Source organism: Palaemon carinicauda, chromosome 23 (assembly GCF_036898095.1).
Source record: "Palaemon carinicauda isolate YSFRI2023 chromosome 23, ASM3689809v2, whole genome shotgun sequence".
Taxonomy (NCBI): Eukaryota; Metazoa; Arthropoda; class Malacostraca; order Decapoda; family Palaemonidae; genus Palaemon; species Palaemon carinicauda.
Window position 1 is genome coordinate 105,090,129 of NC_090747.1, and position 27,325 is coordinate 105,117,453.

The 27,325-nt window shown below is 42.9% G+C and overlaps 1 protein-coding gene across 3 annotated transcripts in view; it reads right to left on the reverse strand.

Moving 5' to 3' along the window:
- Positions 1-1,891: 1,891 nt before the first annotated feature.
- Positions 1,892-27,325, reverse strand: part of LOC137617340 (ataxin-3-like) — a 43,520-nt gene continuing 18,086 nt past the window's right edge. Inside the window, exons 4-9 of one of the 3 annotated variants that reach the window (XR_011039626.1) lie at positions 8,937-9,091; positions 8,225-8,331; positions 7,278-7,437; positions 6,245-6,409; positions 3,449-3,540; positions 1,892-2,739 (exon numbers count right to left, since the gene is read on the reverse strand). Coding sequence is in view for 1 of the 3 variants with exons in the window: in XM_068347363.1 (XP_068203464.1) it covers positions 2,663-2,739; positions 6,245-6,409; positions 7,278-7,437; positions 8,225-8,331; positions 8,937-9,091 (664 nt within the window). In the remaining 2 variants the exon portion in view is untranslated. Of the gene's footprint in view, positions 2,740-3,448; positions 3,551-6,244; positions 6,410-7,277; positions 7,438-8,224; positions 8,332-8,936; positions 9,092-27,325 lie in introns of all 3 variants that reach the window. The other 2 variants (XR_011039625.1, XM_068347363.1) reach the window with 2 other exon arrangements.

Below are 27,325 nucleotides of genomic sequence, written 5' to 3' on the forward strand. Positions count from 1 at the left end.
CAAAAGATGGTTCATTTTCCCTGTTAGACAGCTGCAGAGAACTGTTGCAGGTACAGTATCCAGATATCTCCTGTGCAGTACCATGCAAAAAGCCCCCATTTGTGAAGTTCCAGCAACCTCTTCCTCTTATTCTTCTTAGAAGAGGCATCTGAGTCCAAATAGGAAGTCAAAGAGAAGAACGAATAAGAGGAGTGGAGGAGGAAGAAGAATGTGTACATTTTTTCTTTTTTCCAACACTCACCTCCTACTCTGCAAGCAGTGGAGTTAAGTCTGAGTGACCATCAATGGCAACACTACCCTGAGAGGAGAAAGCAAATAGGTTGCTCTAACAGGAACCATAACACAGAGGAACACTGTCTCTGGGGAGACGGTAGGACCACTCACAGGGGTTGGCAGCACAGAGTAAAAAGAGCTGTGATCTTGGGCACAGAGATATAAGGGGCTTATGGCCCCGAAACTATAGGCACAAAGGTCGTGGTGACAAGCACAGTGGTAGGGGTGGCATACACAGGGGTGATACCCGCTACCAGTGCAACATGCACCCCTTTCGGCTCCGGGAGTTGACTAACGCCCAACTTTAGGTATGGCACCTACTAATGCCAGAGCTTTTTATGCTGGCACTGGCATCACAGGATGCAATTTAACAATCCTTTTGGGTTTTGGAGGTGACACCACTAGGGACATCACTGACACTAGACACACCTTTCGACAATGGCATCACCAAGGGAGACACTGGGGGCCAGGTAGCCTTCGCTACTAGCTCCCTCAGCAAGGTCATAGAGGGCCTACCTGAAAGACCTGAGGAGGACCAAACCTTTCTCAGGTCAAACTCCTTATCAACAGTCTGCACGGCAACAGGAGAAGAGCCTTCAACTTTTGATAAGGTGCAGCAGACAATGGGAGAACCCTACATGCCACCAGAACCTGAGAAGCCCACTCACAAAGATTCGGGGGCTACTTGTTCCTCACGCATACTACTTAGGGACTGAGCCAAGGGAATATGCCCAGAACTGGTGGTAGCAGGTGCACTCGAAGAGAGAAGCGCAGAGGCAAATTACTTCTCTGATGTCATTTGGGAGTTGCTAAGACAGACCCTGGAGAAAACTTAGCTCTCTTACTCTCCTTCAAGGCATACGCCTGCCACTACACAGGAGGCCACAGGGTTGATTGTGAGTAACTAAAGCCAGTTTAGCTATTAAGTGGTTACAATATCCACCCTTTCCCCAGAAAATACAAATTTCCTTGACATCCATACCAAACAGTAACAGCCAACATTCACTTTCTGAAAGAAACAAAAAGATAAAAAACTTTAGCTGGAGCACAATGGTATGCCAGTGCATGTTGTGGTTGAAGACAAAAGTGAAGAGCTTCCAACAGGTGGGAGGGGGTACTCTCTGAAGCTCACCACCTGTCGTTAACTATCTCGTTGACATTTTCAACAGCCGACCCAGCTCTGCTAAAGACATGCTTCATATTTAAAGGGACAAAAAGCTTGTATAAAAGTAGGAACAAATTTAAAATGGCGTGATTATGCAATGCTTAAATTCATGGCTAAAAGGTATTGAGAACATCATATTACAAAAAAAGAAGTGGGGTGAGATTTAGTGTTAAGAGGATGGAAAATAGACAGATCTAGATGTTTTGTAATGATTTGAGATTGCAATAAGAAAGTTAAAGAATGAGGACCTATGCCTGAAAGGAGTTTGTAGATAAGGTGCAAAAGGCAGGAGAATGAAAAGATCTCATTACAAGTCCACACTCCAAAAGGGAAAAAGCAGATGTAACACATTAATGATGATGAAGACATGCTTAGATATGAGGGAAATTATGCACATGCACTTACACCCATAAAAACCGTACCTGAATAAATACAGGATAATGATAAGGAGGGAAATATATGAGTTTTATAAAATCAATAAAAAAAGATACATGCATAATAAAAGTCAGACCATAAACATTGAAATAAATAAATCAGGAAAAGTTATTGCATCAGAATCATAGTGGGTCTACCCAAAATTGTAGCACATACATAAGTTATAAACCACTGGACTGAGCAAGCCAGGAGTTCACCCTCACTCCAACAATCCCAGCTGATAGCTCCAAGAAACTTCTGTCAAACTTTAGATACTTATTTCTCCACCTACATGAAAATATGTTGAGTGTCGAAACATGCATCATGCATTCATGCAAATGGAAACTAAATGAAATAGGCAGACAAGATAGCAGAAACAATTTATGTGCTGACAACACAAAATCCAGTAATAACCTGAAGGGTCTCGCTTATTTAGGATTGCTCCTTTTATGGAAAAGGATATTTAATCACCAATATCTATTCAATCTGTTTTTCCTGAAGGTACTAGCTTACCAATAAGCAACATCAATGAAGGCACTTATAAAATTATGAATTACTATGTATAAAGACAACTATATTTAAAAAAAAAAAGACACAAAACATTTCAGATATGGAAAAACCATATTCGTGAAAGACAACTGAGAAAAACAAAGCAGACGAATATGCTCGAATTTCTGCGATAACACGAACAGGAATCAAATAAAACTACAATCAATGCTATTTTGAAGGACACTTTTGTGGCAGTTACTGAAATAATCAACATATATCACAATCTTGCTTTGAAGCATGTAACCTTAACGTTTCTTGAGGTCAAGGGGTCTTCTTTGATAGGAACGCCAAACGCTTTTCTCGTATTTCTTGAAGGTCTGGTTCCTTTTCAGGGCATACTGAAATAGATTTCATAACATGAAATTAGGGACATGAAAGGGAGTATTTTCCTTAAATGATAACTCAAGCAAATATAATACATTAATTCTGTAAATAACCCATGAAAGAAGTCAGATACTAAGTATTTTTTAGTGTTCCTATAACTTTGAAAACAAGTTACTGGACAAATTATCATAATGGGGGATAGATATTACCTACAGTGTGATACTTTGTAAACTTTGCAAGGTGGGGAGAAGTACTGGTGCATCACGGTAAAAATTATCTCGGTTAGGGAGGAGTATTTCCTACGGTACATTACACTGTACAATTTAGCCCTTCTGTGGAGTACTGCCTTAGACTGTATAAATTCTTGAAAGAGAGAGGTCCTGTCTACGCTGTGTCTTCCCCACACACTGTAGATGATTTTTAAGATTTTTTGCTGTTCCTTTTACCCCAAAAGCTGCAATTCTTTCTGTTTAACTTCCTTTATTTTGTATTTTACCAGTCTTTACCTTATGTTCAATAATATATACTTCAGGTAAGCCTTATGAGATTCTAGAAACAGATCTCAGTGGTCTCAGCATAATAATAATAATATTAATCCAACTATATAAAATCAAAAGAGTATTGCACTGTATTTCATGTGTGCATAGCTGCTACCACCACCATCCCCCAGGGCCAGGATCAAATTGTTTCCATTGGCCTATTAAACATCAAGAATTAATATACCTTGGTCCAAGCTTTGGGATGGTAAGCAACGTCCTTTCAGGTTGAGACGACACTCTAGAGGTTAGGTCGACTCTCTTTCACCACTGGCCTGCCTATAAAGTACTGTATGCAAAATGATTGTGCCCTGGTCTAGCAAATATAAATGTAAAGCTTACTGCCTGTAAGACCATCATCCCTCCTCTTTTATATTACAGTATAGTCACACCTTAGGAAAATAACATCAGCGAATGTTGAAAATCTGCAAATAACTAATGCTCCCCTTAATGATACCCTCAGGCACCTATTTCCTTATACAATATGTGCAGGTATAACCATAACAATATTTGTGTATCTTAGCCTTGAGAGGAGATAAAAAGTAACAGTAGTAATATATAGTTACAAAACCACAAATACGGTAAAGCATTCAGTTTTACAAAGTACAGTATAGTACTGTATAACACCAAATATAACAACAAAATTACAGAATAGCACCTTGATAGAAAAGACAAAATACCATTATTATTATTACTAGCTAAGCTATAAACCTAGTTGGAAAAGATGCTATAAGCCCAAGGGCTCCAACAGGGAAAAATAGCCCAGTAAGGAAAGGAAATAGATAATCGATATAAGAAGTTATGAACAATTAAAATAAAATATTTTAAAAACAATAACATTAAAATGACAAATTCGGAGATAATTTGTATTTTTCCCTAACTAAAACAAACCTGTAGTTATCCCTGTAGACATATTTTCACTGGAGCTGGAAGGCATCAACCAGATACAAAATGCAAAGCGGTAACACCGTCCAACCACCCAAGTGGGCAGGCAGGGGGGCACCCAGCCGCCCACATACACCCTCACAGCTGCGAGCCACGTCACTTTTTTATTGCAGGCAGGACTTACTGGGGGACAGTTGATGGCGGGCCAATTTATATAAATAACTACAGGTTTGTATTAGGGAAAAATACCAATTATCTAAGAATTTGTCATTTGTTCCCACACTAACAAGCCTTACGTTATTTATGTGGATGACTCACTCTTAGGGGCGTAGTAAGTTTGACTACTGGCTTAGTCACTGACCCAGGTTAACCTAGTACAGTATTAGACTGTAATTAAGGGAAACCATGCCACCGCGCTTATCAATACAAGTGAGTATGATAGTAGCCTGAGCAACTAAGTAGTTGTGAGATATCATAAAATGTCTAGGTAAGAATATTCCTAGTTTAAATAGGAACCCTACACATAAATAGACATTTCCCAAGGCCTACCTCGCAGGAGGTGCTGGGGACGTGTACAAGTATACTGTACAAGAATAAACTATACTTGGTTACACAAGGGAAGTGGTTATTATACAAAAGGTTGAAAATCGACTTATACAGTAAGTATAACAGTATCAGGCTCAACTTCCTCTCTCCTGTCAAGTTACTGTATTGCAAACGCTATGCTGTATTTAGGCTCATATAATAAATTGCTATGAAAATAGTAATGGATGTATGTAAATCTTTAATAAACTTCAAGTCTTTGCAATTAAGGTACATATATATAACTGTAAATGCTTTCCTGTATTTGATGCGATACAATGTAACTGAATCATGCAAATACCCCAAAAACCAAAATTTTTAAAATTTGCATTTTCCCTAAATATACAAACACAAGTCCTTTGATAGGAGTATGATTTCAGCAAAACGGAAACTTGGCCGTAAATATTTATAATGAGGTATTGGTAGTTACTGTTGGGTGGCGGGTAAGCCAAGACTCGACTTTTCTTAATTGACTATGATCCCCAGATCATGGTAAAGGGAAAGACGTTTGTCTTGATCGTGACGTAACTGCCTCCAGGAAGGAGACAGAATCTGCCATTCACCCAGGTATCTCAGGAGCCTGAGACAGATACCATTGGCTTGTAACTAAGTTGAAATGAATGTGAACACTCAGGTCAAAACTTGGGGTGCGGTAGCCAGTCTGAAGCATGGAACTTTGAAATAATACACTACTTCCCCGTGGACAAAGTAGTAGTACATCCTGTAGGACCGGTGGATGCAGATCTGCAAAATCATGAAGTCTTTCTTCCTGATGGTGGATCATATCGTATTCGCAGTTTCCATCTTGAGGGGAGCCAGTTGGACCAACTCTTTCAAGGGGGAGAGGTCAGTTATTGATCTCCATCCCTCAGTTGCTTTCTACACTAGGAAAAGAAGACTGTAAAAGCATGGAACACCGCCCCATATGACTTTTAGAGCGCTTTATTCCATAATCATCTTCACATCTGTTCAGAGGGTAAGGGGTTTCCTTGAACTTGGGTGGTAGTAGTCGAAGGTAATTGAACAGAACGATGTATCCGTCCTGGAGGACTTCTACTGCCCAATTTTCCACTTTGTGGTATTGCCACCTTGCTCAACGGCATGACAGGCATCCTCCTACTCAAGGTAGCTGAAGGAGGGGAATGGCAATCACAGGGTTTCCTTCCTCCCTTCCTACTTTTACGCCTCTGGACTGCCCAGGATGGGACCGAAGGGGCACAGCATTGTCCCCATCTTTTCTAGAGGTTGAAGGGACGAGGGACAGACTTGGACCTGGATGTCTCTGGCTACTTCTTCAATGCCAACTTTATTAGAACAGGGGATGACACTCTAGAAGTTACCTTTGAAGTGGAGTTCCCTATTCTAAAGGGTAAGAGACTTGTATATATGTTGGAACAAAGATATTTCTTCAATGGAAAAAATAATGTGTAAAACATGCAATACAAATTATGACCAAAACTGATTAAAATGTAATAAAAGCACATCATTAAAATGCGTCTAAATGTGGACTTCTTACCCGCTTCCTCTGGAGTTTTCTGATCAAGGCTCATTCTAAGGGCAGCTTTTAGTTGATCGTCTTCACTCAATGCCTCTGTTGATGTGCTGGGACCTGCCGAGTTATTCCCTTCACTGGACATACTTAACTGAATGGCTCTTTGTAGATCACTTTCCTCACTGTCGTCTGCAATGCATATTTATTATTAATCTCTCTACTATACATACCTTTAACAATGAAAAGATATCAAAAGCAAATTCTCAGTCAAATTTGATAATTATAAAAAATACTGTCCAAAAGAAAAAACTTGAAGCACAAGATAATGTTAAATATTAATCATGGATAAGTTTGCATACAGAATTGTAAAAAAAATAAGTACATTAATTCATCTAAGGTTACAACTTTTACCCTTAGATGTTTTTATCATGTTTGTATGAAGGGTTTGTGACCTGGAAGTTTATCATGGTTATGAAATACCGTATCTATATTTTGTATGTTTGTCGATTTTTGTATCTACATGTACTTATATATTTCTCTTTCACATGGACAAGGGCACTTGATATGACCCCCTCATCTGGGAGCTCATTTCCAGAATACTACTACATTCCTATCTTCTTCTGTACATTTTAGTATGTAAATAATGATGAAGACTTTTGTGTCTGAGGATCTAACTCACTCCTATGTTCTTAAACCCAAAACCCCTTACTCGAAGACATACATGTCACATTTCTTCATTGAGGCAGTGTGCTCTACAAAGCAAGCAAAACTTAGACCTTTACTACATTTCTTATGAGATTCTTAACACTTTTAAATACACCCCCTTAGGTGCACCCCGTTTTAGATCTATGATATCATCCATTAAGAACTTTGAATTAAAGCATACAATAAGCTTTAATTTCCTTTTTGTGAGGGCGTACCAAGTTTAATAATGTTCAAAATAAACAAAAAGTAGATACTATACAATGTAGCAATACAAAAGTCCCCTTAACAACAAGATGATTCTTAATTTACAAAACCCTCATATCTAATCCATAATAGGAATTACCATATTTACCCGGTGAATCCGAATTCTGTAATGATAAATTGATAGCTGCATCAAGATCACCACCGTCTGTTGTCTGGCGGCGCGATGATGCGGCAACATTAGCAAGACTATTGGCTAAAGCAGCCTTGAGATCTTTTTCTTCTATATTATTCTTTGCTTCCTCAGCCAGCTGTTCAGAAAAAATAAATATCAAATTTAAGAAAAATAATTTGTATTTCTCATAATTATAGGCTACAAACCTCAGTCCTAATAGGAGTATGTTATCAGTACACCTAGAAATTGTCTGTTATAATTTACGATGAGGTGCCGGTAGTCACTGGCGGGTGGGTGATTTGTTCCCACACAAATGCAAACCTTCGTCCTTTAATAGGAGACTTATCCTAAGGAGGTAGGAATTCCCTATAACATAACTGGGTGATTTACTATCCCAGGAAATCCCCCAGTACTTTGGTCCTGTATAGGGGGGGGGGGGGGGGCGCTTCCCTACTACCCTCTAGTAACCACCAACACTTTGTTATAAATTTCAACCACCAAAGTTTCAGCCAAGCTCAAATTATACTCCTATTAAAGGACTGGTTTGCACTTGTATCGGAACAAATGACTTGATTCATTTTGTTTTAATGTGTTGCATGCTAGGTTATTTTCTGATTCAATCAAAATAAATAATTTGAGTACTTTTATTATGAATGTATCTTTCACTTATGTATACTACTGACAATTAGTAATTGGCCTCCCAAAAACCATAGTACAGTATATACAATGGTGTACTGCACTGAATAAAATATTTTCATTAAAAATTATATTGTACTGCCAAATAAATCACTTTAATAGAAGCAATAAAATGGCTTGTAATTAAACAATTCAGACACCTATCCTTTGCTGTGATTCTAGAAGCCAACGACTCTTCAGAAGTCTATCTTTTTTTATGATCCAAATACCTTAAGGGTTTTACTTACCTCTGGAAGAAGCTTCGGTTTGATGGTCTGCACAGCTGGCTGGACTCGTAGCGTCTGGTCCGCTTCTGACTCCGGCAATCTACCTTCTACTAAGAATATGGAATAACCTGTTGAAAATGAAATAAACATCATGAATAACATGTTACTTGAGAGATATAAAAACCAGAGGCTATAAATCATATACTGTATTGTACATTAACGAATAACCAAGTTTCACACAAATTATGTATATACAATAAACGTAAATATCATTATAAGGAAAAATATAAAGTATTTCGGTAACCATTTTTCCTGACCAATGTTCAGTATCATAAAAAAAGTGTTTATGACTTTTTCTGCACCATAACACTTTGCAATAATGTACTAAATATTACTGCTACTATTAAATACAGTATTCAGATCTGACCCTTTTTGCAATAGAATGAAAATAAGATAATCAGATAAAAATTAACAATTAATTGAATAAAACTATTAAAAACTAGATATTAAATACAGAACAGATAATCATGGTGACCAAAATTTACACAAACCACAATTGCAAGTAAATCAACAGAAGAAAGCATAAACTTAAAAATTCATCATCATCCTCATGAACAATTTATGGCATTTGTAATTCTACCTAAATTTTCTAGAAGCTCTGTAACAGAGAGAGAAAAAGAAAAAACAGGATTAAATTCAAAGGAAAATAAGGAGTTATGCCACAAAGTCTTACCTTCATGCTGCAACTGCGTCAAAAACAGCGACAAATATGTATCAGAAATTAGCTCAGGAAAGGAAAGTAGACTATTCAAGTTGAACCACTGGTAGCCAAGCTTTCTGACAGTAAACCAATGTTCTTTGAAGTTGCACACGTATGCCTGATGATCTCTAGAAGGAAAAAATGATAAAATGATATTTTAATTATAAAATAAATTTTTGAATATACTTACCCGGTGAATATATAATAGCTGCAACTCTGCGGCTCGACAGACAACACACTTAAAAAACTCGCGAGCGATCGCTATGCAGGTTGCGGGTGTGCCCACCAGCGCCAACTGTCGGCCAGATACCACTCTCGGATGTAAACAAAACCTTCAATTCTTCTCGTCCCACTGCGTCTCTATTGGGGAGGAAGGGAGGGTCGTTTAATTTATATATTCACCGGGTAAGTATATTCAAAAATTTATTTTATAATTAAAATATCATTTTTAAATATTTAACTTAGCCGGTGAATATATAATAGCTGATTCACACCCAAGGAGGTGGGTAGAGACCAGAGTTAAATATGTTTACATCGTATAAGCTAAGAGTTTTTTCATTTTGACAGTTATCAATATAACAAAACCAAAATAAATAGGTACCTGGTAAGGAAGTCGACTTAGACGATTACTCTGCCTTGTAAGTACGTCTTCCTTACGGAGCCCAGCGATCCTCTTAGGAAGCTGACAGACTCCCAGGAGCTGAAGTATCAAGGGCTGCTACCCCTCCAACAGGACCTCATCAAATCCCTAATCTGGGCGCTCTCAAGAAATGACTTTGACCACCCGCCAAATCAACCAGGATGCGAAAGGCTTCTTAGCCTTCCGGACAACCCATAAAAACAACATTAAAAAACATTTCAAGAGACAGATTAAAAGGATATGGAATTAGGGAATTGTAGTGGTGAGCCCTCACCCACTACTGCACTCGCTGCTACGAATGGTCCCAGTGTGTAGCAGTTCTCGTAAAGAGTCTGGACATCTTTCAAGTAAAATGACGCGAACACTGACTTGCTTCTCCAATAGGTTGCGTCCATGATACTTTGCAGAGATCTATTTTGCTTAAAGGCCACGGAAGTTGCTACAGCTCTAACCTCGTGCGTCTTAACCTTAAGCAAAGATCGGTCTTCCTCACTCAAGTGTGAATGAGCTTCTCGTATTAACAATCTGATAAAATATGACAAAGCATTCTTTGACATAGGTAAGGATGGTTTCTTAACCGAACACCATAACGCTTCAGATTTGCCTCGTAAAGGTTTAGTACGAGCTAAGTAGAACTTAAGAGCTCTAACAGGGCATAATACTCTTTCTAGTTCATTGCCTACGATCTCCGATAAGCTAGGAATATCGAAAGATTTAGGCCAAGGACGAGAAGGCAGCTCATTCTTGGCTAGGAAACCAAGCTGCAGAGAACAAGTAGCTTTTTCTGACGAAAACCCGATGTTCTTGCTGAAGGCATGAAGCTCACTGACTCTTTTAGCCGAGGCCAAGCATACCAGGAAAAGAGTCTTAAGAGTGAGATCTTTCAGGGAGGCTGAATGTAAAGGCTCAAACCTGTCTGACATGAGGAATCTTAGGACCACGTCTAAATTCCACCCAGGTGTAGCCAAACGACGTTCCTTAGAGGTCTCAAAAGACTTAAGGAGGTCTTGCAGATCTTTATTATTGGAAAGATCTAAGCCTCTATGCCGGAAGACCGAGGCCAACATGCTTCTGTAGCCCTTGATCGTAGGAGCTGAAAGGGAGCGAACTTTTCTCAGGTATAAGAGAAAATCAGCTATTTGGGCTACAGAGGTACTGGACGAGGATACGGAAACTGACTTGCACCAGTCTCGGAAGACTTCCCACTTCGATTGGTAAACTCTAATGGTAGAAGCTCTCCTCGCTCTAGCAATCGCACTGGCTGCCTCCTTCGAAAAGCCTCTAGCTCTCGAGAGTCTTTCGATAGTCTGAAGGCAGTCAGACGAAGAGCGTGGAGGCTTTGGTGTACCTTCTTTACGTGAGGCTGACGTAAAAGGTCTACTCTTAGAGGAAGACTTCTGGGAAAGTCTACCAGCCATCGAAGTACCTCGGTGAACCATTCTCTCGCGGGCCAGAGGGGAGCAACTAACGTCAACCTTGTCCCTTCGTGAGAGGCGAATTTCTGCAGTACCTTGTTGACAATCTTGAATGGTGGGAATGCGTAAAGATCTAGGTGTGACCAATCTAGGAGAAAGGCATCTACAGTGAACCCTCGTTTATCGCGGTAGATAGGTTCCAGACGCGGGCGCGATAGGTGAAAATCCGCGAAGTAGTGACATCATATTTACCTATTTATTTAATATGTATATTCGGACTTTTAAAACCTTCCCTTGTACGTAGTACTGTTAACAAACCACCCTTTAATGTACAGAACACTTAATGCATGTACTACAGCACCCTAAACTAAAACAGGCACAAATATTAAAGGCGATTTTATATCATGCGTTTCCTAAACACCTAAAAAGCACGATAAAAAATGGCAACCAATGTTTTGTTTACGTTCATCTCTGATCATAATGAAGAAACAAACTCATTTAGTGTACAGTACACATATATGTATAGGTTAGTTTTTGCATCGATTATATTGATTATACAGTACTGTATGTTGATTTTTTTATTACCAATGTTTTAGTTTACGTATTTTTCTTAGGACTTCCAAATGAAATGTTTTTCTTTATGACGCCGCCTGAAACGACGGCGTGTACTCAGTAAACAACCACGCTCAGAACAAACAAGGCATTTAACGCGCATGATGATAGTGATAAATAATGATACAGTACATACAATATTTACAGTAAAAGCATTTACAAAATATGTTACCTTACAAATATAAATTATACAGTATTGTACGTAGCAAAGCAGGAAAACAATTTACGAGAGAGAGAGAGAGAGAGAGAGAGAGAGAGAGAGAGAGAGAGAGAGAGAGATTGTTTTACGTACGTAAATGTAGATTTTAAACAAAAAAAATATGATAGGTTACAACATTTAGACTTTTAAAACCTTCCCTTTAACTTAATGCATACAGTACGTACAGTACTAAACTATAAAACAGGCACAAATACAGTTTTAGAATGTACAGTAAGAATATTAAAGTAAAAAATAAAGATTGTTACTGTACTCACCACGAAAGAAGTTGAAGAAAAACTTGAATGGTGATGGCGATGAATTTGCTGCACAGTAGAAATGATGATGATGAAGCTGATGATGTGTTCTACTGTGCAGCCAATGATAGTATTTTACGTCTCTTCAGACGGAGGTGTCTTTTCCTGGGACACCTCTTCAACTTCTTCCTGGGAAACTTCTTCAATTTCTTCTGAAGGCGTACTAGCAGGAGGAACTGGCTCTTTTTTGCGAGGCTGGAAGAAGATTGTGATCGGAAGTTGTTGCCGCTGCTTCTTTTTTCGATCCAAGAGCATTTTGTAGGGAGTCATGTCTTCATCGATCTTGTTGCAGAATTGCATCGAGCGAACCATATCCTCGTCCCACTCTTGCAACATTTCTTTCAACTCCTTCGCATGGTTGCAGGCCTTGGCAAGCCGTTCTAATGTTAAGCCCGTTTCTTCGACATTTTCTTGGGTCTCTTCCTGGGTATCACTCTCTTCCTCACTTGCCGATTTCATCAGGTCTTCGAGGTCTGCGTCAGTTAGGGGCTGGGAATGGCAGTCCAACAACTCGTCGACGTCTTCAGTCGTCATGTCGCCAAACCCGTCACCTCCAATTATGGCAGCCAACTGCACAGATTTCCGTATTGCAGAGTGTTGGATTTCCGACGGAGTAAATCCCTTGTCGTCGTAAACAATATCGGGCCACAACTTCTTCCAGCTCGCATTCACGGTTGCAGGTTTCATCTCTTGAAGTGCCTTCTGAATATTCTGCAGGCACGTGGCTATGGTGTACTGCCGCCAGTACGCCTTCAAGTTAAAATCTTCATCCTCGTCATCTTGGGCAGCATCCACACACGCAACGAGGTCCGCCAAGGTATTCTTCGTGTAGAGGGCCTTGAACGCCCTGATAACCCCCTGGTCCATCGGTTGAATTAATGACGTGGTGTTGGGTGGCAGGAACTCAACCTGAATGCCCTCATGCGACAGGTCAGTTGCGTGTCCACCAGCGTTATCCATAAGGAGAAGGATCTTGAATGGCAAGCCCTTCTCTAAGAGATATTTGCTGACTTGCGGGATAAAACACTGATGGAACCAGTTGGAGGTCAGCATCTTCGTAATCCATGCTTTTTGATTATGCATCCAGTACACGGGAAGGAGATTCTTATTTTTATTTTTCAAAGCGCGAGGATTTTTCGACTTATAAATAAGCACCGGCTTTAACAAAAATCCAGCAGCATTGCCACACATCACGAGGGTAACGCGATCCTTGAATGCTTTAAAGCCAGAGGCTTTGGCTTCCTCTTTGAACAGGAAAGTTCGCGACGGCATTCTCTTCCAAAACAAGCCAGTCTCATCCATATTAAAGACTTGTTCCGGCTTGTATCCACCTTCGGCGATAATATTCTTGAACGTCTGGTTCACGTAAGTTTCAGCAGCGGCAGTGTCAGCGGAAGCAGACTCCCCATGCAGGGAAACGCTTTTCAGGGCGAAGCGTTTCTGAAACTTAGCGAACCATCCTTTGCTTGCGGAAAAACGTTTCTGAGGCTGGGAATCAGTGGATGTCCCTGGTTGAGGATCATCTGCATCATCATCATCTTCAGCATGGTTGCCGTCGTCGTCTTTAGGTTCCTTTGCAGCAAAATTCTCATATAAGCTCAAAGCCTTTGTTTGGATGGTGTTCGTATCCAACGCTATGTTCTTCTTCCGGCAGTCGGCAATCCACACAGCTAAAGCACCTTCCATGCGTACGATCGTTTTATTACGCGTTGTAACGACTCGCTTCGCTGATCTGCTAAAGGTGATTGCAGCCGTCTTTCTAATGTTCGCCTCGTCCTTCTTGATATAGCGAACAGTAGATTCGTTGATGCCAAAATGGCGGCCGGCGGCCGCGTAACTTCTACCATCTTTTAACATGTCGAGAAGCGTAACCTTCTCAGCTATCGTCATCATCCTTCGGTGGCGTTTAGGCTCACTACCAGCCTTAAGAGAAGCAGAACGCTTGGGAGCCATTACAGTAGGATTTACAGTAACAAAAAGTTCAACTTAAAAAAGTCGCACACAGCACAGATTCACACACTTAAGAACGTCTACTCAGCGATACGCGGTAACAGAGAGTGGACGATCCAGCCCCGCGAGAACTTTGATGCTGCGGGTAGGAGATGCGGGCAAAACACCAATCACAGGCTAGATAACAAAACTTGAGTTCTGATTCGTCATCTATCAGCGCTTGAACCAATCACAACCCGTCTTACAGTACTATGATGCGTTGGTTACCTACTCATAGAAGATGCCCCGCGCATACCGAACGTACGTAGATTAAGTACAATACCGTAATAATAATAAATAATGATAATAATACTGTACAGTAATAATAATAATAATAATGATAATAATAATAACAATAATAATTTTATTAACAACAACAACAATAATAATAATAACAATAATAATAATACGTACAGCTTTACGTACGCTATTTTACGCCTCTCTCTCTCTCTCTCTCTCTCTCTCTCGTACGCTTATTCGAAATGTGATTTTTGCAACAAAGAATATTATTGGATGCAGTACTGTACTACGTACGTATACATACAAAAGATTCATGGAAAAAAAGCACATCCATTACAGTACACACCATTCTAATATGGTATGACTGCATCTGATTTGCGTTTCATGTTCGATTTAATTTTACTACGTACTGTATACAGTACTGAATTATCGTATGATCACATTCTCTTTTCGTGTTTTATTTCTTTCTGTGCCGAATTATATATCATATGTAATGCAATGAACAATCAGTAAGAACAGATATTACTAATTACAGTATTAATGGAATTACAGGTAACAAAATATCGTATTTGGTTGTCTTCAGATTTCGCGGTATTTTCGAATTTTCCGGAAAATCCGCGATATGTATATATATATGGGTTATGGGAAAACCCCGCGAAGTGGTGAATCCGCGATTGTCGAACCGCGAAGTAGCGAGGGTTCACTGTATATGTATTGCTGCTGGGTCTGGGACTGGAGAGCAATAGATTGGAAGCCTCTTGGTCAGCGAGGTTGCAAAGAGATCTATGGTGGGTTGGCCCCAAGTCGCCCAAAGTCTCTTGCACACATCCTTGTGGAGGGTCCATTCGGTTGTAATTACTTGCCCTTTCCGACTGAGACAATCTGCTAGGACGTTCAAGTCGCCTTGGATGAACCTCGTAACTAGGGAGATGCCTCGATCTTTTGACCAGATGAGCAGGTCCCTTGCGATCTCGTACAGAGTCAGTGAGTGGGTACCTCCCTGTTTGGAAATGTACGCCAAGGCCGTGGTGTTGTCCGAGTTGACCTCCACCACCTTGCCTCGAAGGAGATTCTCGAAGCTTATCAAGGCCAGATGAACCGCCAAAAGCTCCTTGCTGTTGATATGCATGCTCCTCTGACTCGAGTTCCACAGACCTGAGCATTCCCGACCGTCCAGCGTCGCGCCCCAGCCCAAGTCCGATGCGTCTGAAAAGAGAACGTGGTTGGGTTTCAGAACTGCTAGGGGAAGACCCTCTCGTAGACTGATATTGTCTTTCCACCAAGTCAGACAAGTCTTTATCTTTTCGGAAATCGGGATCGAGACCGCCTCTAGCGTCTTGTCCTTTTTCCAGTGAAAAGCTAGATGGAATTGTAGAGGTCGGAGGTGTAGCCTTCCTAGCGAGACAAATTGCTCCAGGGATGATAGCGTTCCTACCAGACTCATCCAATTCCTGACTGAGCAACGTTCTTTCTTCAACATCTTCTGGATGACGAGCAGGGCTTGATCTATTCTGGGGGCCGACGGAAAAGCCCGAAAAACTGGACTGTGAATCTCCATCCCTAAATACAGAATAGTTTGGGATGGGATCAGTTGGGACTTTTCCAAGTTGACTAGGAGTCCCAATTCCTTGGTCAGATCTAGAGTCCAATTGAGATCCTTCAGACAGCGATGACTGGAAGAGGCTCTGAGAAGCCAGTCGTCCAAATAAAGGGAGGCTCGGATGTCCGATAAGTGGAGGAATTTTGCCACATTCCTCATAAGCCTCGTAAACACGAGAGGAGCCGTGCTTAGGCCAAAGCACAGTGCCCGAAACTGGTACACCACATCGTCGAAGACGAATCTCAGAAAAGGTTGGGAATCTGAGTGAATGGGGATGTGGAAGTAAGCGTCCCTTAGGTCGAGAGAGACCATCCAGTCTCCCTTTCTGACCGCTGCTAAGACTGACTTTGTGGTCTCCATGGTGAACTTCGTCTTTGTGACAAAGACATTCAGAGCACTGATGTCTAGCACCGGTCTCCAACCTCCTGTCTTCTTCGATACTAGGAAGAGACGGTTGTAAAACCCCGGTGATTGAAGGTCCGAGACTTTGACCACCGCTCCCTTCTCTAGTAAAAGAGACACTTCCAGTTTCAGGGCTTGTCTCTTTGCTTCCTTTCGGTACCTGGGAGAGATATCGATGGGGGACGTCGCTAGAGGAGGTCTGCGTACAAAAGGGATTTTGTACCCCTCTCTGAGCAACCTCACAGATTGTTGGTCTGCGCCTCTCTTCTCCCAGGCTTGCCAGAAGTTCTTGAGTCTGGCACCTACTGCTGTCTGAAGTTGCGGGCAGTCAGACTCTGCCCCGCGAGGACTTGGATCCTTTCTTCTTTCCTCTCTTCCCTTCGGCACGAGCACCTCCCCTGCTGGGGGCTCTGCCACGAAAGGGCGGAATAAACCTGGACGCTGGAGTGTCTATCCTAGGTCTAGCAGACAAGGCAGGCAAAGGGGGAGCTTTGCGAGCCGAGGATGCAACTAAATCGTGGGTGTCCTTCTGCACTAAAGACAAGGCAATTTCCTTAACTAAGACTTCAGGAAACAAGCACTTAGACAAGGGCGCAAAGAGTAGCTCAGATCTTTGGCATGGCGTCACTCCTGCTGAAAGAAAAGAGCACAGAGACTCTCGTTTCTTTAGGACTCCGGACGTGAAAGAAGCGGCAAGCTCGTTGGATCCATCGCGGACGGCCTTGTCCATGCAGGACATAATGAGTAAGGAAACATCCCTATCGGTAGATGAGATTTTCCTACTCAGGGCTCCCAAACACCAGTCCAGGAAGTTAAAAACTTCAAACGCCCTAAAGATGCCTTTGAGAAGGTGGTCCAGGTCCGAGGATGACCAACTAGTCTTCGCACGTCTCATGGCAAGGCGGCGGGGAGAGTCTACAAGACTTGAGAAGTCGCCCTGGGCAGAGGCAGGAACTCCCAAGCCGAGAACTTCTCCCGTGGCATACCAGACGCTCGATCTAGACGAGAGCTTAGATGGGGGGAAGGCAAAGGCCGTCTTCCCTAAACTCCTCTTGGTTTCTAACCAATCGCCTAACAGCCGTAAAGCTCTCTTGGATGAGCGAGAGAGAACGAGTTTCGTAAAGGCTGGCATGGCAGCAGGAACGCCTAAAACGAACTCAGACGGCGGCGAACGAGGAGCCACAGAGATAAAGTGTTCAGGGAACAACTCTTTAAACACAAGCATGACTTTTCTAAAGTCCATAGATGGTGGAACTGCTTTAGGCTCATCTAATTCTGAAGGCTGATCCTCAGGCTGTGGTTCAGCAACGTCCTCATCTGACAGTTCCTCATCTGATAACTGATGAGAAAACGGCAAAGGGGTAGGCAACGTTTGACTCACAGCGTCCGGCCGCACTGGTGCATACGTGACGGAGCAGGACGCAGCGTCCTGAAACTGCTGAACAGTCTGGGAACTGTCAACAACAACAGGTGCGCGGGGACGCACAGCGTCCACCCGAGACTGTTTAGACCGTCTGGGTTGTGCAGTCAACACCATACTGGGTCGCGGAGGTTGACGCACCGCGTCAAAACAAGTCAACTTTGATGGTTGGTGACCGTCCTGAACGTCACCAGTCGCATCAGTGAGTTGCCTAACGTCAACGTGCGGCTGGAAATCCACACGGGATCACATCGGGGGAGGTACAACCCCAACTGGTTGACGCGAGAAAGCTACATCAACGTCAACAGGACGCACAACAGAACGCTTGGATGGCTGACGGCCAGTAGGTTCAACGGAAACCTTCTCTGAGTTGAAGTCCTCCATAAGGGACGCAAGCTTAGACTGCATGTCTTGCAGTAACACCCATTTAGGGTCTACGGAAGCGGGTGCGGTAACAGACGGGGTTAGCGACTGAGACGGCACAACTTTGCCTCTCTTAGGCGGCGAGCAGTCATCAGATGACGGCAACGGGTCCGAACTGTCCCAGTGGCTACATCCGGGACGTTGGACTTGTCCTGAAGGGACCGACTTGCGTTTTAAAGGTCTAGAGACCTGGGTCCAAGGTTTCTTACGTGAAACGCCTTCGGACGACGAGGTAAAAATGGGCTCTCTCGTCTTATGGTAGGGGCGATCTTGACGAGATACGCCTGATACCAAAGAGGGAACGTCTGTTCGCTGATCAAGGCCTCTCGAACCCATAAGTCGTACGACATTGCTTCTCCCCTGGGCTTGGGAGCTTGCAAGAGGTCCCGGACTAGGTGGACGACAGGCACGAACAGACGAACCCTCGGTCGCAACACTGTTCACAACACTTTGCGTAACACTAGGCACTTTCCCACTTTCCGCCGTGGCACTTTGGCACTTGAGTTCCTTCACGTCTGCCATGAGTTGGTTACGGTCACTTGCTAAAGCCTCAACTCTCTCCCCCAAGGCATGGATAGCACGCATCATGTCTTGCATAGACGGTTCCTGAGTGCTAGGAGGGGGGTTAGGAACAACCACTACAGGGGAAGGATTAGGTTCAGGGGCATGTGGAGAGGAAAAATCTACGGACCTAGAAGAACTTCTCCTTACCCTATCTCTCTCTAGTCTGCGTGTATATTTATCAAATTCGATCCAATCGAATTCCGAAAGGCCCACGCATTCCTCACACCAATCTCCCAATTGACAGGTTTTACCCCGACAATTGGAACAAACAGTGTGAGGGTCGAGAGAAGCCTTTGGAAGACGCCTATTACAGTCCCTAGCATTACACTTTCGAAACTTAGGAACTTGAGAAGGGTCAGCCATTTTGAATTAGTCAAAGGAAAATTCCAAAAAAACGATCTAGGTCATCAACAAATAATCCGATTCAAAAAAGAGTTCAAGGGTTTATTTTGAAGAAAAACACCTGTACTGCGAAAGCTCAAACCAAATTAAAGTACTTCACCAAATATGATGGGAAAACTCCAGGTTCTACAGCGAGTAAAAGTATGTCTTGTCGCCAACGTCGACAGAGAAGAATTGAAGGTTTTGTTTACATCCGAGAGTGGTATCTGGCCGACAGTTGGCACTGATGGGCACACCCGCAACCTGCATAGCGATCGCTCGCGAGTTTTTTAAGTGTGTTGTCTGTCGAGCCGCAGAGTTGCAGCTATTATATATTCACCGGCTAAGTTAAATATTTAAAAAGTGAGTTTTTATACTAATATTAATAATAATAATATAGTTTTCATCCCTTCCTAACTTTTTAAAGAGTTGTATGTCTGTCGTCTCAACTGAAGAATCTCGTCTTGATTTCAGATCTTTGTTTGCTTATGATATTACCGTATAGCTTTCACTTGACTATAAAGTACAAGGTGAAACAAAGGAAGTAATTTATAGTCAAATTCTTTGCAGTTTTCTTCTACCTTTACAGGTCAATATTCATTATTCTAAAAGCAACGCCTGTTTAACCTACAATCTACATGAGTAAAGACATGAAGAATAAACATACTGTATGCTGATTTTCAGGCATTATAAGCCTTTATGTACCCTCTCCATGCTGTTATAAACCTTTCCCACACTCCTGTAACACTTTTAGTTGTACATAATTTTTAATATATACATATATATATATATATCGTCGTCGGCGCCCACTCGTGTCCGAGTATTGGGTTCTGTCGTTAGCCATCAGCCTCCTATCTATGGGGTGGGTGCTTATGTCTGATGTGGCTGTTAAGTCCTAGTCTGAGGTGGAAGAGTCGCGGACAGTGTTCACAGGGGAGGGTAGGTGGTGGGCGGGGCTGTTCTAATCGCTCTCTCCTTCTTCTCCTCCTAGCCTCCTCATTTTGTCTCCTCCTCTCCTCGAAGTCCACGGTGCCATGGTGTGCTGTACTCCTCCATGTTTTCCTGTCCCTGGCTGTTTCTTCCCATGAGGAAGGATCGATGTCAGCTAGAGCCAGGGTGTGAAGTTAGGCTAGCCTAGCTTAGCTGACAGGTACACGGCTAGAGTACATTGTGCTATAGTACAAATTGACTATCATATATGTACGACATTAAGTAAAATATTTTAAGGCTACAGGACATGGAGAATTTCTCTGATACATTACTATGCAGTTTAAGGCTGCGAGACAGAGCATTTCTCTGAAATTATTTCAAAATGATATTTTGTTACATATGTACCTTATCTTATTCCTAAATAATTTCAACTAAATTCTGCATGAAACTTGAATGATGACAATGACGATGAATTAGCTGTGCAGTAGGTGATAATAAAGACGATTATATTTACTGCACAGCCAATCGTAGGTAATATCGTAGGGTCTGACTGAAAGTAATTAAAGAAAAAACTTTAACGAAAGTATCACAAAACATAAATAAAGTAACACTTGTAGATGTACAGCTTGCAAAATGCACAGTAGAATGCAACAACGGGAGATGCTGCCTAGCCTAGCATCATTCTTTTGGGAGATGCTGCGCAATGTGGGCCAATAATCAGCTAGGATACAGATTACCATATCTTAATTGGTTGACTCTTTGCCAATATTTTGTGGTATACAATTTCGTGTAAGCAACACAAACGACATACGCAGTCTCAGCAGATGCAGGGCTAGGGTATTTTCTATCACGCTCTTGTTCAATCATGCTTTCTTTATTTGTGATATTTTCACAATGTTTTGATCTAGTTTTATCATATTTTTATCATTTTTTTTTGTCGAGGTATAAAGTTATTATTTTACTGTTGAAAAACTCGTTAAAGTGAATTCTCAACAGACGAATTCGCAAAAAGTGGGGGAGGACTGTAACGTAAGTAATATGATTGTTCATGTATACAGTATTTATTATACTGAACAGTGATTAATTACATTTATAAAACAACGCCAAAATACTCGTTCATGCGGTTAATATGCATAGCTCAATAGGTACTGCTTGCCAGAGCAGAGGTGCAATGAGATAATGTTAAATTGAGAACAAAGCGAGCCATGGCAGAACAAAGACCAACTGAACTAAATAATTAACTAGATAAATAAAATAATGCCAAAATACTCAGCCGTGCAGCTAACGTGCAGAGCACAACAGATAACACTTACCAGAGCAGAAGATCAAGGAGATGAATGTTTAACCCTTTTACCCCCAAAGGACGTACTGGTACGTTTCACAAAAGCCATCCCTTTACCCCCATGGACGTACCGGTACGTCCTTGCAAAAAAATGCTATAAAAAATTTTTTTTTCATATTTTTTATAATTTTTTGAGAAAATTCAGGCATTTTCCAAGAGAATGAGACCAACCTGACCTCTCTATGGCAAAAATTAAGGCTGTTAGAGCAATTTAAACAAAATATACTGCAAAATGTGGTGGGAAAAAATAACCCCCTGGGGGTTAAGGGTTGGAAATTTCCAAATAGCCTGGGGGTAAAAGGGTTAATTGCAAGAGGCAAGCCAAGGCGGAGTACAAACCAACTGAACCAACTGATTAATTACATAGCTAAAAAAATGACAAAATACTTGCCCAAATGGCTAAGGGGCACAGCGGAACATGTACCGCCGGCCAAAACAGTGGAGCAATGAGATACAATAATGTTAAACTGTGAGTGAAGCGAGCAATGGCAGAGCAAAGACCAATAAGAGATTAAACAGTGTTAATTCAGTGGACCAATATACAAGAAAAAATGCATAATTAAATGGGGGTTTACGGTACGACAGATTACCTAGAAAATGGGATGGGAAGGCCTGATCTGTTGTTCTATTTGTAAAGCATCAGCTTGCACTTTAGAGAGAGTCATCAAAAAATATGAATTCATGCTCTAAAAAGGCATTTTTTTCTCAGGAAAACCACAATACTGTAGTTTCAATATTCAACTTGGAACAGATGTATGATCTGCAATGGCAGCTAGCTAGTTTTAAAATGTTATTTTCATTAGTAAAATAAATTTTTGAATATACTTACCCGGTGATCATATAGCTGTCAGCTCTGCTGCCCGACAGAAAAACTCTACGTTCAAAATCCGCCAGCGATCGCTATGCAGGTAGGGGGTGTACATCAACAGCGCCATCTGTCGAGCAGGTACTCAGTACTCAATGTAAACACAGAACTCAATTTTCTCCTCGGTCCACTGGGTCTCTATTGGGGAGGAAGGGAGGGTCCTTTAATATATAATCACCAGGTAAGTATATTCAAAAATTTATTTTATTAATAAAAATAACATTTTTCAATATTAAACTTAGCCGGTGATTATATAAGCTGATTCACACCCAGGGGGGTGGGTAGAGACCAGCATTATTTGTTTACATTATTATGAGCTAAGGATTTTGTATTTCATTTTAGCAGTTATTCAAAATAACAAACATAAAATAAATAAGTACCTGGTAAGGAAGTCGACTTGAACAATTACTCTGCCTTTTTTAAGTACGTCTTCCTTACTGAGCCTCGCGATCCTCTTAGGATGCTGAGCGACTCCTAGGAGCTGAAGTATCAAGGGTTGCAACCCATACTAAAGGACCTCATCAAAACCTCTAATCTAGGCGCTTCTCAAGAAAAGAATTTGACCACCCGCCAAATCAACCAGGATGCGAAAGGCTTCTTAGCCTTCCGGACAACCCAAAAAACAACAATAAAAAACATTTCAAGAGAAAGATTAAAAAAGGTTATGGAATTAGGAGAATGTAGTGGTTGAGCCCTCACCCACTACTGCACTCGCTGCTACGAATGGTCCCAGGGTGTAGCAGTTCTCGTAAAGAGACTGGACATCTTTAAGATAAAAAGACGCGAACACTGACTTGCTTCTCCAATAGGTTGCGTCCATTATACTCTGCAGAGATCTATTCTGTTTAAAGGCCACTGAAGTTGCGACAGCTCTAACTTCATGTGTCCTTACCTTCAGCAAAGCATGGTCTTCCTCATTCAGATGGGAATGAGCTTCTCGTATCAACAGTCTGATATAATAGGAAACTGCATTCTTTGACATAGGTAAAGAAGGTTTCTTAATAGCACACCATAAAGCTTCTGACTGTCCTCGTAAAGGTTTAGTTCGTCTTAAATAGAACTTAAGAACTCTAACAGGGCATAAGACTCTTTCTAGTTCATTTCCAACCAAATTTGAAAGGCTTGGAATATCGAACGATTTCGGCCAAGGACGAGAAGGTAGCTCGTTTTTGGCTAGAAAACCAAGCTGTAAAGAACATGTAGCCGTTTCAGATGAAAATCCGATGTTCCTGCTGAAGGCGTGTATCTCACTGACTCTTTTAGCTGTTGCTAAGCAAACGAGGAAAAGAGTCTTTAAAGTGAGATCTTTAAAGGAGGCTGATTGTAGTGGCTCGAACCTTTCTGACATAAGGAATCTTAGTACCACGTCTAAATTCCAACCCGGTGTAGCCAAACGACGCTCCTTCGAGGTCTCAAAAGACTTAAGGAGGTCCTGTAGATCTTTGTTGTTAGAAAGATCTAAGCCTCTGTGATGGAAGACTGCTGCCAACATGCTTCTGTAACCTTTGATCGTGGGAGCTGAAAGAGATCTTTCCTTCCTCAGGTATAATAGGAAGTCAGCTATTTGGGTTACAGAGGTACTGGTTGAGGATACTGATACCGACTTGCACCAGTTTCGGAAGACTTCCCACTTCGACTGGTAGACTCTAAGAGTGGATGTCCTCCTTGCTCTAGCAATCGCCCTGGCTGCCTCCTTCGAAAAGCCTCTAGCTCTCGAGAGTCTTTCGATAGTCTGAAGGCAGTCAGACGAAGAGCGTGGAGGCCTGGGTGTACCTTCTTTACGTGTGGCTGACGTAGAAGGTCCACTCTTAGAGGAAGAGTTCTGGGAACGTCCACCAGCCATTGAAGTACCTCGGTGAACCATTCTCTCGCGGGCCAGAGGGGAGCAACTAACGTCAACCTTGTCCCTTCGTGAGAGGCGAACTTCTGCAGTACCTTGTTGACAATCTTGAACGGGGGGAATGCATAAAGGTCTAGATGGGACCAATCCAGTAGAAAGGCATCTATATGAACTGCTGCTGGGTCCGGGATTGGCGAGCAATAAATTGGGAGCCTCTTGGTCATCGAGGTTGCAAAGAGATCTATGGTAGGTTGGCCCCATGTGGCCCATAGTCTCTTGCGCACATCCTTGTGTAGGGTCCATTCTGTTGGAATGATTTGACCCTTCCGACTGAGGCAATCCGCCATGACATTCATGTTGCCTTGAATGAACCTCGTTACTAGAGAAAGGTTTAGATCTCTTGACCAGGTGAGGAGGTCCCTTGCGATCTCGTACAACGTCATAGAATGGGTCCCTCCTTGCTTGGAGATGTACGCCAAGGCCGTGGTGTTGTCTGAGTTCACCTCCACCACCTTGCCTAGAAGGAGGGACTTGAAGCTTTTCAAGGCCAGATGAACTGCCAGTAGCTCCTTGTAGTTGATATGTAACATTCTTTGATTCGAGTTCCAAGTTCCCGAGCATTCCCGACCGTCTAATGTCGCACCCCAGCCCGTGTCCGATGCGTCCGAGAAGAGAACGTGGTTGGGGGTCTGAACAGCCAGGGGCAGACCCTCTCTGAGGTTGATGTTGTCCTTCCACCAAGTCAGTGATGACTTCATCTTCTCGGAAATGGGGATCGAGACCGCTTCTAGCGTCTTGTCCTTTTTCCAGTGAACAGCTAGGTGAAATTGAAGGGGACGGAGGTGCAGTCTCCCTAATGAAATGAACTGTTCTAGGGATGAAAGCGTCCCTATCAGACTCATCCACTGTCTGACTGAACATCGGTCCTTCTTTAGCATGTTCTGGATGCATCCTTGGGCTTGACTTGTTCTGGGGGCCGACGGAAAAGCCCGAAAAGCTTGACTGTGAATCTCCATCCCTAAGTATACTATAGTTTGGGATGGGACCAGTTGGGACTTTTCCATATTGACCAGGAGACCCAATTCCTTGGTCAGATCTAGAGTACACTTTAGATTCTCCAGACAGCGACGACTGGAAGAAGCTCTTAGAAGCCAGTCGTCCAAATAGAGGGAGGCTCTGATATCCGCTAAATGCAGGAATTTGGCAATATTCCTCATCAGTTTCGTAAAGACAAGAGGAGCCGTGCTTAGGCCAAAGCACAGGGCTTGAAATTGGTAGACAACCTTTTCGTAAACGAACCTCAGAAAAGGTTGGGATTCTGGGTGGATGGGGACGTGAAAGTAAGCGTCCCTTAGGTCTAAAGAGACCATCCAGTCTTCCTTCCTGACCGCTGCTAGAACAGACTTTGTGGTCTCCATGGCGAACGTCTGCTTTGTGACAAAGACATTCAGCGCACTGACGTCTAGCACCGGCCTCCACCCTCCTGTCTTCTTTACCACTAAGAAGAGACGGTTGTAGAAGCCCGGGGATTGATGGTCCCGGACTTTGACTACCGCTCCCTTTTCTAGTAAGAGAGACACCTCTTGCTTCAAAGCTAGTCTCTTGTCCTCCTCTCTGTACCTGGGAGAGAGATCGATGGGAGACGTTGCTAGAGGGGGTTTGCGTACAAACGGGATCTTGTACCCTTCTCTGAGCAACTTCACAGATTGTGCATCTGCGCCCCTTTTCTCCCAGGTCTGCCAGAAGTTCTTGAGTCTGGCTCCCACTGCTGTCTGAAGAAGGTGGCAGTCAGACTCTGCCCTTAAAGGACTTGGTACCTTTCTTCTTCCCACGTCTCCCTTCGGCACGAGCACCTCCTCTGCTGGAGGCTCTGCCACGAAAGGGCGGAATGAATCTGGACGCTGGAGTGTCCATCCTGGGTCTAGACAAGGTAGGCAAAGGGGTGGCTTTGCGGGCCGAGGACGCAACCAGGTCATGAGTGTCTTTTTGAATCAAGGAGGCAGCAATCTCCTTTATCAACTCCTCTGGGAAAAGGCACTTTGAGAGAGGAGCAAACATAAGTTCCGATCTCTGACACGGTGTTACTCCAGCTGACAAGAAGGAGCAAAGGTTTTCCCGTTTCTTGAGGACCCCGGAAACGAACGAAGCCGCAAGCTCACTGGAACCGTCCCGTATGGCCTTGTCCATGCAGGACATAATGAGCATGGAAGTTTCCTTGTCAGAAGGGGAGATCTTCCTGCTCAACGCTCCCAGACACCAATCCAAAAAGTTAAAAACCTCGAAGGCTCTGAACACTCCTTTCAACAGATGGTCTAAGTCTGAAGGAGACCAACAAATCTTAGAGCGTCTCATGGCTAGCCTGCGGGGAGAGTCTACTAGACTTGAGAAGTCGCCCTGGGCAGAGGCAGGAACTCCCAAGCCGAGAACTTCTCCCGTGGCATACCAGACGCTCGATCTGGAAGAGAGTCTTGCAGGGGGAAACGTGAATGCTGTCTTCCCAAGGTTCTTTTTGGACTGCATCCATTCTCCCAACACTCGTAAAGCTCTCTTAGACGAGCGGGCGAGGACGAGCTTCGTAAAGGCAGGCGCGGATGACTGCGTGCCTAAAGCGAACTCAGATGGAGGAGAGCGTGGGGCCGCAGAAACAAACTGATCAGGATACATCTCCCTGAACAGTGCAAGAACTTTCCTAAAGTCCAAGGAGGGTTGCGTGGTCTTGGGTTCGTCGATGTCCGTATGCGGGTCGTCAATGTGTGCAGCGTCGTCATCATCAGAGAGTCCATCATCTGAAAACTGAGGAGGAAGCGGCAAAGGAGTAGGAAACGGCTGGTCAGCTGAGTCCGGCAGCACGGGTGCATGCGTGACTGAACCGGACGCAACGCCATGGAACTGTTGCTCAGTCTGTGAACTGGCAACAACCATAGCAGCGCGGGGGCGCAAAGCGTCTACTCCAGACTGTCTAGTCTGCTGTGGGCGAGTTGTGGTAACCACACTGGGTTGCGGAGGTTGACGCACCGCGTCAAAACAAAATAACTTAGGTTCCGTGCGTCGCTGAACGTCAACATGCGGCTGGCAGGGTACACTGGAACACATGGGTGGCGGGACTCTCACAGCTGGAGTGCGGGAGAAGGTAGCCTCAGCGTCCACTGGACGCACAACCGTGGGTGGTTGTAGGCTAGCGGTTGG